This window comes from Anolis carolinensis, unplaced genomic scaffold (genome assembly GCF_035594765.1).
Source record: "Anolis carolinensis isolate JA03-04 unplaced genomic scaffold, rAnoCar3.1.pri scaffold_14, whole genome shotgun sequence".
NCBI lineage: Eukaryota > Metazoa > Chordata > Lepidosauria > Squamata > Dactyloidae > Anolis > Anolis carolinensis.
The window spans coordinates 4175304-4187468 of record NW_026943825.1 but is presented as its reverse complement, the minus strand read 5'-3'; the positions used below and the strand labels follow the sequence as shown (position 1 = coordinate 4187468).

Here is a 12165-nt window from a genome sequence, read left to right as displayed (position 1 = left end):
CGTACTTTAACAACACAACCGTTCAATGCTAAGGCTTCTCCGTCTGCACAGGGTTCCATACTTCGTACTTTAACAACACAACCGTTCAATGCTAAGGCTTCTCCGTCTGCGCAGGGTTCCATACTTCGCACTTTAACAACACAACCGTTCAATGCTAAGGGTTCTCCGTCTGCGCAGGGTTCCATACTTCGCACTTTAACAACACAACCATTCAATGCTAAGGCTTCTCCGTCTGCGCAGGGTTCCATACTTCGCATTTTAATAACACAACCGTTCAATGCTAAGGCTTCTCCGTCTGCGCAGGGTTCCATACTTCGTACTTTAACAACACAACCGTTCAATGCTAAGGCTTCCCCGTCTGCGCAGGGTTCCATACTTGGCACTTTAACAACACAACCGTTCAATGCTAAGGCTTCTCCGTCTGCGCAGGGTTCCATACTTGGCACTTTAACAACACAACCGTCCAATGCTAAGGGTTCTCCGTCTGCGCAGGGTTCCATACTTCGCACTTTAATAACACAACCGTTCAATGCTAAGGCTTCTCCGTCTGCGCAGGGTTCCATACTTCGCACTTTAACAACACAACCGTTCAATGCTAAGGCTTCTCCGTCTGCGCAGGGTTCCATACTTCGTACTTTAACAACACAACCGTTCAATGCTAAGGCTTCTCTGTCTGCGCAGGGTTCCATACTTGGCACTTTAACAACACAACCGTTCAATGCTAAGGCTTCTCCGTCTGCACAGGGTTCCATACTTGGCACTTTAACAACACAACTGTTCAATGCTAAGGCTTCCCCGTCTGCACAGGGTTCCATACTTGGCACTTTAACAACACAACCGTTCAATGCTAAGGCTTCCCCGTCTGCACAGGGTTCCATACTTGGCACTTTAACAACACAACCGTTCAATGCTAAGGCTTCTCCGTCTGCGTAGGGTTCCATACTTGGGACTTTAACAACACAACCGTTCAATGCTAAGGCTTCTCCGTCTGCGCAGGGTTCCATACTTGGCACTTTAACAACACAACCGTTCAATGCTAAGGCTTCCCCGTCTGCACAGGGTTCCATACTTAGCACTTTAACAACACAACCGTTCAATGCTAAGGCTTCTCCGTTTGCGTAGGGTTCCATACTTGGGACTTTAACAACACAACCGTTCAATGCTAAGGCTTCTCCGTCTGCGCAGGGTTCCATACTTCGCACTTTAACAACACAACCGTTCAATGCTAAGGCTTCTCCGTCTGCGCAGGGTTTCATACTTCGTACTTTAACAACACAACCGTTCAATGCTAAGGCTTCTCCGTCTGCGCAGGGTTCCATACTTCGCATTTTAACAACACAACCGTTCAATGCTAGATATAATACGTAATAAAATAAATATAAATATATAATATATTGTATATACATATAATTTTAATAATAATATTATAATGGAATACAATATTATACTACTAATAATACAATATAATAATATTAATTATATGTTATTTCTTAAGTGTAATGTTACTAATAATATTACCATATAATGATATAGTACAATATAGTAATTTAATGCTTATATTGTGCTATGCTAATAATAATATATTGTTTGTTCATTTAATTTTAAGCCGTTCTGAGTCCCCTTCGGGGTGAGAAGAGCAGGATATAAATGTAGTAAATAAAATAAAAAAAAATGTTAAGGCTTCCCCGTCTGTGCAGGGTTACATATTTATTTATTTCTTATTTTTCCCCATTTATATCCCATACAATATATTATTAGCATAGCACAATATAAGCATTAAATCACTATATTGTACTATATCATTATATGGTAATATTATTAGTAACAATAATTCGCACTTTAACAACACAACTGTTCAATGCTAATTCCTCCCGCCAAATGGGACTGTAGAAAAGAGTCTAATGAATAGGATACAATCAGGGCCAGCTAACACCTCCCTACAAATTATTACTAATATTACAATATATTGATACAGTACAATATAGTAATTTATTACAGTACAGTCTCACTTATCCAACACAAATGGGCCGGCAGAACGTTGGATATCTTGGATAATAAGGAGGGATTAAGAAAAGGCTATTAAACATCAAATTAGGTTACGACTTTACAAAATAAGCACCAAAACATCATGTTATACAACACATTTGACAGAAAAAGTAGTTCAATACGCAGTAATACTATGTAGTAATTACTGTATTTACGAATTTCGCACTAAAATATCACGATGTATTGAAAGCATTGACTACAAAAATGTGTTGGATAATCCAGAACGTTGGATAAGCGACACTCTACTGTACAAATAAATAAAAGTAGTTTAATACGCAGTAATGCTATGTAGTAATTACTGTATTTACGAATTTAGCACCAAAATATCACGATTGACTACAAGAATGCGTTGGATAATCCAGAATGTTGGATAAGTGAGACTCTACTGTATATGGTAATATTATTAGTAATAATACTTCGCACTTTAACAACACAACTGTTCAATGCTAAGGCCTCCCGCCAAATGGGACTGTAGAGAAGAGTCTACTGAATAGGATACAATCAGGGCCAGCTAACACCTCCCTACAAAGGAATTCCCCCAGGCAAGAAGCAGCAGGGCCGTTCAATGCCAATCAAGCTGGCCAATGACAACATTCCCACAGTGCAGGCGAACTACAACTCCGAGGGACCAAGCTGTGGTATTTTGGAAGCGAATGAGGTGAAACACGGATGAGAAGAGACTTGTGTTCAAAGCTTTGCAGGCCTCAAATGCCGGCTGGCAACGCCACGCATGCTCAGTAGCGTCTTGGAAAGCCGCTTGCTGTTTTTAGGCGTCAAAGCCGTCTGGCAACTCTGCGCATGCTCAGTAGCGTCTTGGAAGGCGGCTTGCCCTTTTTCTCGCCAGCACTTCCGGTTTTGAGGGGGCGGAGCCGGGCGCCCGCTTCCGGCCTGGCTGGAGTGACGCTTCTGAGGCGAGGATGTGGCTCTTTTCTCGGGACCCGCTGCGGGAGTTCCCCTTCGAGGCCACCCCGGGGGCCCCGGTGCCTTTCCCGCTGCCGCCCGGGTCGGGGATCTGGCAGCTGCACCGCGGGAGGAGGAAGGTAGGGAAGGAGAGAAAGCAGGCCGAAATTCACCTCAGAGCAGGATTGAAAGGGAACCCCAAAGGCCATCTAGTCTGGCCCCCTTCTTTCTATCAAGAAAGACACAACCCGATCCCTCCCGACAGATGGCCGTACAGCTTCTGCTTTACAAGCTTCACAGAAAGAGACTCAATTCCTGTCATATATCTGGAAGGGCACCCCAAAGGCCATCTAGTCTGGCCCCCTTCTTTCTATCAAGAAAGACACAACCCGATCCCTCCCGACAGATGGCCGTACAGCTTCTGATTTACAAGCTTCACAGAAAGAGACTCAATTCCTGTCATATATCCGGAAGGGCACCCCAAAGGCCATCTAGTCTGGCCCCCTTCTTTCTATCAAGAAAGACACAACCCGATCCCTCCCGACAGATGGCCGTACAGCTTCTGCTTTACAAGCTTCACAGAAAGAGACTCAATTCCTGTCATATATCTGGAAGGGAACCCCAAAGGCCATCTAGTCTGGCCCCCTTCTTTCTATCAAGAAAGACACAACCCGATCCCTCCCGACAGATGGCCGTGCAGCCTCTGCTTTGCAAGCTTCACAGAAAGAGACTCAATTCCTGTCATATACCCATTACTCTGGCCCGGCCCAGTTTTATTGTGTTTTAGCGTATTGTTTATTGCTCGTTGTTTATACTGTTTTAATTGTTTTTAATTTGCCTTTTGTTTTGTATTGTTATATTGTGTGTTGGGGCCTTGGCCTTTGTAAGCCACATCGAGCCCTTCGGGAGATGCTAGCGGGGTACAAATAAAGTTTAATAATAATAATAATAATAATAATAATAATAATATATCTGGAAGGGAACTGCAAAGGCCATCTAGTCTGACCCCCTCCTATCATCAAGAGAGACACAACCCGATCCCTCCCGACAGATGGCCGTACAGCCTCTGCTTTGCAAGCTTCACAGAAAGAGACTCAATTCCTGTCATGAGACACAACCCGATCTCTCCCGACAAATGGCCGTACAACCTCTGCTTTACAAGCTTCACAGAAAGAGATTCCGCTCCAGTTGTATAGCTGGAAGGGAACCCCAAAGGCCATCTAGGCTGACCCCCTCCTTATATCAAGAAAGACACAATCCGATCCCTCCCGACAGATGGCCGTACAACCTCTGCTTATATATCTGGAAGGGAACCCCAAAGTCCATCTAGTCTGACCCCCTCCTGCCATCAAGAAAGACACAACCGATCCCTCCCAACAGATGTCGACCGAGCCTCTTAATCATAATAATAATAATTATTATTATTTATACTCCGCTCCCCTCTCCCCAAAGGGATTTGGAGCAGTTTACAACAATCAACATATAACAAAATAATATAGTTGACGTGCCGAAAAGGTCCACAGTAATAATAATAATAATAATAATTGTTGTTGTTGCTGTTGTCATTATAAAAGCAGGTGGGTAAATCCAGTCCCAACTCAATTCTGCTATAAATAGAGACATAGTCCGATCCCTCCTGACAGATGGCCATCCAGCTTCTGTTTAAAACCCTCCAGAGAAGGAGACTCCGCCACACTTTCTATTCCACAGTTGTTTAGGTGTTTTCCTGCCATTGGAATCCATGGCTCCATTGTGTCCTAGTCGCCTCCTCTGTCTCAGCCTTGTTTGTTTATTTGTTTACTTGTTTGTTTGCCAGGCCACAGGGGAGCAAGTGTCCCTCTTCATCCACGATGTGAAGCCCAACGCCGAAGAGCAGACCCAGCTGGCCAAGGCGGCCTTCAAGCACCTCAAGACGCTACGGCACCCCAATATCCTCTCCTACATCGACGGGTTGGAGGTAAGGCATTGAGGACTTACCATATATCCTCGAGTATAAGCCGATTCGAATATAAGCCGAGGCATCTAATTTTACCACAAAAAACTGGGAAAACATTGACTCCAGTATAAGCCGAGATACCAATAAAATTACATTAATTGAGGCCTCAGTAGTTTAAATGTTTTTGAATCTTTACATCAAACTGTAATTTAAGATATGACTGTTCAACACTGATTAAATCATTATTTTCATCTTCTTCAATGTAAATGTGCTTATGTATCCTTTTAATAATAATAGAGTGAATTAATAAATATAATAATAATAAATGCAGTAAAATAATAACTGTAATAGTAAATAGAGTAAAATAATAAATGTATTAATAATAATAAAAATAGAGTAAAATAAATGTAAAAGTAACAACAATAAAAGGTAAAGGTTTCCCCTGACATTAAGTCAGTAGTTTAAATGTTTTTGAATCTTTACATCAAACTGTAATTTAAGATATGACTGTTCAACACTGATTAAATCATTATTTTCATCTTCTTCAATGTAAATGTGCTTATGTATCCTTTTAATAATAATAGAGTGAATTAATAAATGTAATAATAATAATAAATGCAGTAAAATAATAACTGTAATAGTAAATAGAGTAAAGTAATAAATGTATTAATAATAATAAAAATAGAGTAAAATAAATGTAAAAGTAACTATAATAGAGTAAAATAATAAATGTAATAATAGAGTAAAATAATAAATGTATTAATAATAATAAAAATAGAGTAAAATAAATGTAAAAGTAACAACAATAAAAGGTAAAGGTTTCCCCTGACATTAAGTCCAGTCGTGACCAACTCTGTGGGTTGGTGCTCATCTCCATTTCTAAGCCAAAGAGCCAGCGTTGTCCATAGACATCTAAAGGTCATGTGGCCGGCATGACTGCATGGAGCGCCGTTACCTTCCCACCGGAGCGGTACCTATTGATCTACTCATATTTGCATGTTTTCGAACTGCTAGGTTGGCAGGAGCCGAGGCTAACAGCGGGCACTCATTCCGCTCCCGGGATTTGAACCTGGGACCTTTTGGTCCGCAAGTTCAGCAGCTGAGCGCTTTAACACACTGTGCCGCCACCAACAACAATTATAGAGTAAAATAAATGTAAAAGTAACAATAGAGTAAAAGAATAAATGTAATAATAATAATGAATAGAGTAAAATAATAAATGTAACAATACTAATAATAGATAAAAATAATAAATATACCATAAATGCTTGAGTATAAGCCGGCCTGAATATAAGCCCATCAGGACCCTCACCTGAGTATAAGCCGTTTTTTTTTAGTCCTAAAAAGGGCTTATACTCGAGTATATACAGTACGTCTTCGCAATGTGTTTATTCAATTTTAAAACCTAGTGTGTTACAAGGAAAAAAGGGAGCAAATGCTGGTTGTTCTTCTTTCCCTCAGAGGCAAAGAAAGGGAGGAGGGAAATAATAATAATAATAACAATAATAATAATAATAATAATAATAATAACAACACGCTTTTTGTTTCTGTTATTATTTCTGTTATTATTATTTAATAATAATAATAAAAATAATAATAATAATAATAACAACACGCTTTTTGTTTCTGGATTATAATTTTCCAGACGGAGAAATGCCTACATGTGGTGACGGAGCCCGTGACGCCGCTGCCGGCCCACCTGGAATCACGCATGAGCGAAGGGAGAGGCCTGAGCGAGCTGGAGGTTTCCTGGGGTCTCCATCAGATTGTGGTGAGACACCGAAAGGACGATGGTGTGTGGGGTCATTGTGAGCCTCTTTGGCATATCTGTTTTGGCCAGTTGCAGAGCCCAATGGAAATTGCCCATCTCCAAAAACAGTAAGGCAGGCCTGAGCCAACTTCGGCCCTCCAGGTGTTTTAATAATAATAATAATAATAATAATAATAATAATAATAATAATAATAATAATAATAATAATAGCCCTAGACACTTGGGAAATGTCCAGCATGTGATCCAGTACACGATGCAAACCGTATACTATAACCATACTCTTAATTTCTGTCGCTATTAACAAATACCATATATACTCAAGTATAAGCCGACCTGACTATAAGCCGAGGCACCTAATTTTACCACAAAAAACTGGGAAAACATTGACTCCAGTATAAGCCGAGAGCGGTAAATCTCAGAAATAAAAATAGATAATAATAAAATTAAGTTTTTGAATATTTACATAAAACTGTAATGTAAGATAACACTGTCCAAATTGATTAAATCATGATTCTCAACTTCTTCAATGTAAATGTGCTTATGTATCCTAATAATAATAATAATAATAATAATAATAATAATAATAATAATAATAGGGTAAAATAATAAACGTAATAATAATAATAGTAAATACAACTGCAAAAGGCCACCCGACTGGGATCTGCGCGCATCATCCGAAAATACATCACACAGTCCTAGACACTTGGGAAGTGTTCGACTTGGGATTTTGTGAAACGAAATCCAGCATATCTATCTTGTTTGCTGTGTCATAATAAAATAATAATAATAATAATACATCACACAGTCCTAGACACTTGGGAAATGTTCGACTTGTGATTTTGTGATACGAAATCCAGCATATCTATCTTGTTTGCTGTGTCATAATAAAATAATAATAATAATAATAATAATACATCACACAGTCCTAGACACTTGGGAAGTGTTCGACTTGTGATTTTGTGAAACGAAATCCAGCATATCTATCTTGTTTGCTGTGTCATAATAATAATAATAATAATAATAATAATAATAATAATACATCACACAGTCCTAGACACTTGGGAAGTGTTCGACTTGTGATTTTGTGATACGAAATCCAGCATATCTATCTTGTTTGGTGTGTCATAATAAAATAATAATAATAATAATAATAATAATAATAATACATCACACAGTCCTAGACACTTGGGAAGTGTTCGACTTGTGATTTTGTGAAACGAAATCCAGCATATCTATCTTGTTTGCTGTGTCATAATAATAATAATAATAATAATAATAATAATAATAATAATAATACATCACACAGTCCTAGACACTTGGGAAGTGTTCGACTTGTGATTTTGTGAAACGAAATCCAGCATATCTATCTTGTTTGGTGTGTCATAATAAAATAATAATAATAATAATAATAATAATAATAATAATAATAATAATAATAATACATCACACAGTCCTAGACACTTGGGAAGTGTTCGACTTGTGATTTTGTGAAACGAAATCCAGCATATCTATCTTGTTTGCTGTGTCATACAATAATAATAAATACAGTAAAATAATAAATGTACTAAAAATAATTAATAGAGTAAAATAATAAATGCAATAACAATAATAATATCAGAATGAAATAATAAATGTAATAATAATAATAATAATAATAAGATTAACATAAATGGAATAGTAGCAGTAATAACGAGTAAAATGATAAATGTAATACAGTAGAGTCTCACTAATCCAAGCTAAACGGGCCGGCAGAAGCTTGGATAAGCAAATATCTTGGATTATAAGGACTGATCAAGGAAAAGCCTATTAAACATCAAATTAGGTTATGATTTTACAAATTAAGCACCAAAACTTCATGTTATACAACAAATTTGACAGAAAAAATAGTTCAATACGCAGTAATGTTATGTTGTAATTACTGTATTTACGAATTTAGCACCAAAATATCACGATATATTGGAAACATTGACTACAAAAATGGCTTGGATTATCCAGAGGCTTGGATAAGCGAGGCTTGGATTAGTGAGACTCTACTGTAATTATAATTAGAGTAAAATAATAAATGTAACAATGCCAATAGTAATAGAGGAAAATAATAAATGTACCATATATACTTGAGTATAAGTCAACCAGGATCCTCACCCGAGTATAAGCCGAGGGGGGCTTTTTCAGTTCTAAAAAAGGGCTGAAAAACCCGCCTAATACTCAAGTGTATACAGTATGTTAAAAGTTTTGATTAAAGTTTATTTTAAAATTAACACAGTTTAATATTCTTGAACCTTGTGGTCCCTGCTAACAACAAAAAATATCAAAGTGGTCCCTGGTCAAAAAAAAAAAAAAAAAAGGTGGGTACCACTGTTTTAACTACAGGAGACAAGCAGATACTCAGCTTTCTAGTGCAATCTAAGGCGAGGCTTACCTGAAACAAGGGAGCAAAGATGGCCTCTTGCTTCTTCAACTTCGGCAGGACCCCAACTGCCACTTGAGTTCAGCCACTGGCTTAAATAGTAAATACTCTCTGCCTGAAGCAAGGGAGCAGAGGTGGCTTCTTGCTTCTTGAAGTTCTGCGGGAACCCAACCCTTTGAGTTCAGCCGTTGGCTTAAATACCTTTGCCTGAAGCAAGGGAGCAAAGGTGGCATCTTACTTCCTCAACTTCTCCGGGAAACCAACTTCTGCCATAAATTGTCCATAGAGTTGTACTGGAGGACTGAGATAGTCCTCTCCAGAACATTTGCTTGGCATCTATTCTTGTTGTTGCTATTTACCGTGTATACTTGAGTATAAGCCGACCCGAATATAAGCCGAGGCATCTAATTTTACCACAAAAAAACTGGGAAATCATTGACTCCAGTATAAGAGTGGTAAATTTCAGATGTATTTTATAATGTGTTTTATGAATACTGATGTAAGTTAATAATAATTTTTTAACTGGTTTATATTGCACTGTATAATTTTTATATATGCGTTTTATTGTAAGCCGCCCTGAGTCCCCTGCTGGGTGAGAAGGGCGGGATATAAATATTGTAATAAATAAATAATAATACAGTAGAGTCTCACTTATCCAAGCCTCGCTTATCCAACGTTCTGGATAATCCAAGCCATTTTTGTAGTCAATGTTTTCAATATATCATGATATTTCGGTGCTAAATTCATAAATACAGTAATTACTACATAGCATTACTGTGTATTGAACTACTTCTTCTGCCAAATTTGTTGTATAACATGATGTTTTGGTGCTTAATTTGTAAAATCATAACCTAATTTGATGTTTAATAGACTTTTCCTTAATCTCCTTATTATCCAACATATTCACTTATCCAACGTTCTGCTGGCCCGTTTACGTTGGATAAGCGAGACTCTACTGTATTTTATAATGTGTTTTATGAATACTGATGTAAGTTAATAATAATTTTTTAACTGGTTTATATTGCACTGTATAATTTTTATATATGCGTTTTATTGTAAGCCGCCCTGAGTCCCCTGCTGGGTGAGAAGGGCGGGATATAAATATTGTAATAAATAAATAATAATACAGTAGAGTCTCACTTATCCAAGCCTCGCTTATCCAACGCTCTGGATTATCCAACGCATTTTTGTAGTCAATGTTTTCAATATATCATGATATTTCGGTGCTAAATTCATAAATACAGTAATTACTACATAGCATTACTGTGTATTGAACTACTTTTTCTGTCAAATTTGTTGTATAACATGATGTTTTGGTGCTTAATTTGTAAAATCATAACCTAATTTGATGTTTACTAGACTTTTCCTTAATCTCCTTATTATCCAACATATTCACTTATCCAACGTTCTGCCGGCCCGTTTACGTTGGATAAGCGAGACTCTACTGTATTTTATAATGTGTTTTATGAATACTGATGTAAGTTAATAATAATTTTTTAACTGGTTTATATTGCACTGTATAATTTTTATATATGCGTTTTATTGTAAGCCGCCCTGAGTCCCCTGCTGGGTGAGAAGGGCGGGATATAAATATTGTAATAAATAAATAATAATACAGTAGAGTCTCACTTATCCAAGCCTCGCTTACCCAACGTTCTGGATTATCCAACGCATTTTTGTAGTCAATGTTTTCAATATATCATGATATTTCGGTGCTAAATTCATAAATACAGTAATTACTACATAGCATTACTGTGTATTGAACTACTTTTTCTGTCAAATTTGTTGTATAACATGATGTTTTGGTGCTTAATTTGTAAAACCATAACCTAATTTGATGTTTAATAGACTTTTCCTTAATCTCCTTATTATCCAACATATTCACTTATCCAACGTTCTGCTGGCCCGTTTACGTTGGATAAGCGAGACTCTACTGTATTTTATAATGTGTTTTATGAATACTGATATAAGTTAATAATAATTTTTAACTGGTTTATATTGCACTGTATAATTTTTATATATGCATTTTATTGTAAGCCGCCCTGAGTCCCCTGCTGGGTGAGAAGGGCGGGATATAAATATTGTAATAAATAAATAATAATACAGTAGAGTCTCACTTATCCAAGCCTCGCTTATCCAAGCCTCTGGATAATCCAAGCCATTTTTGTAGTCAATGTTTTCAATATATCGTGATATTTTGGTGCTAAATTCATAAATACGGTAATTACAACATAACATTACTGCATATTGAACTACTTTTTCTGTCAAATTTGTTGTATAACATGATGTTTTGGTGCTTAATTTGTAAAATCATAACTTAATTTGATGTTTAATAGGCTTTTCCTCAATCCCTCCTTATTATCCAAGATATTCGCTTATCCAAGCTTCTGCCGGCCCATTTAGCTTGGATAAGTGAGACTCTACTGTAATACCAAAAATTACATTAATTGAGGCATCAGTAGGTTAAATGTTTTTGAATATTTACATCAAGCTCTAATTTAAGATAAGACTGCCTAACTGATTAAATCATCATTCTCATCTTCTTCAATGTAAATGTGCTTATGTATCCTTTTAATAATAATAGAGTAAAATAAGACATGTAATAATAATAATAATACAGGAAAATAATACATGTAGTAATAGAGTAAAATAATAATAATAATAATAATAATAATAATAATAATAAGGTCAGAGTGAAATAATAAATGTAATAATAATAATAATAATAGAGTAAAATAAATGTAATAGAGAAAAATAATAAATGTAATAATACCAATAACAATAGAGAAAAATAATAAATGTACCATATATTGTCGAGTATAAGCTGACCCAAATATAAGCCAACCATGACCCTCACTCGAATATAGGCCGAGGGGGGCTTTTTCAGTCTTAAAAAAAGGGCTGAAAAACTAGGCTTATACTCAAGTACAGGGGTCCCCAAACTAAGGCCCGGGGGCCGGATGCGGCCCTCCAAGGTAATTTACCTGGCCCCCGCCCTCATTTATAATATAATATTTTTATATCAGTTTTAATAATATAATATATTGTATATACATATAATATTGATAAGAATATTATCATTTTATACAATATAATACTAACAAT

General features: G+C 36.8%; 1 protein-coding gene across 1 annotated transcript in view; it reads left to right on the top strand.

Annotated features, from left to right (window-relative positions):
- Positions 1–2913: 2913 nt before the first annotated feature.
- Positions 2914–12165, top strand: part of scyl1 (SCY1 like pseudokinase 1) — a 35772-nt gene continuing 26520 nt past the window's right edge. The window contains exons 1-3 of the mRNA XM_062965457.1: positions 2914–3086; positions 4763–4903; positions 6528–6653. Coding sequence (XP_062821527.1) covers positions 2964–3086; positions 4763–4903; positions 6528–6653 — 390 coding nt within the window. The 5' untranslated portion in view covers positions 2914–2963. The remainder of the gene's footprint in view (positions 3087–4762; positions 4904–6527; positions 6654–12165) is intronic.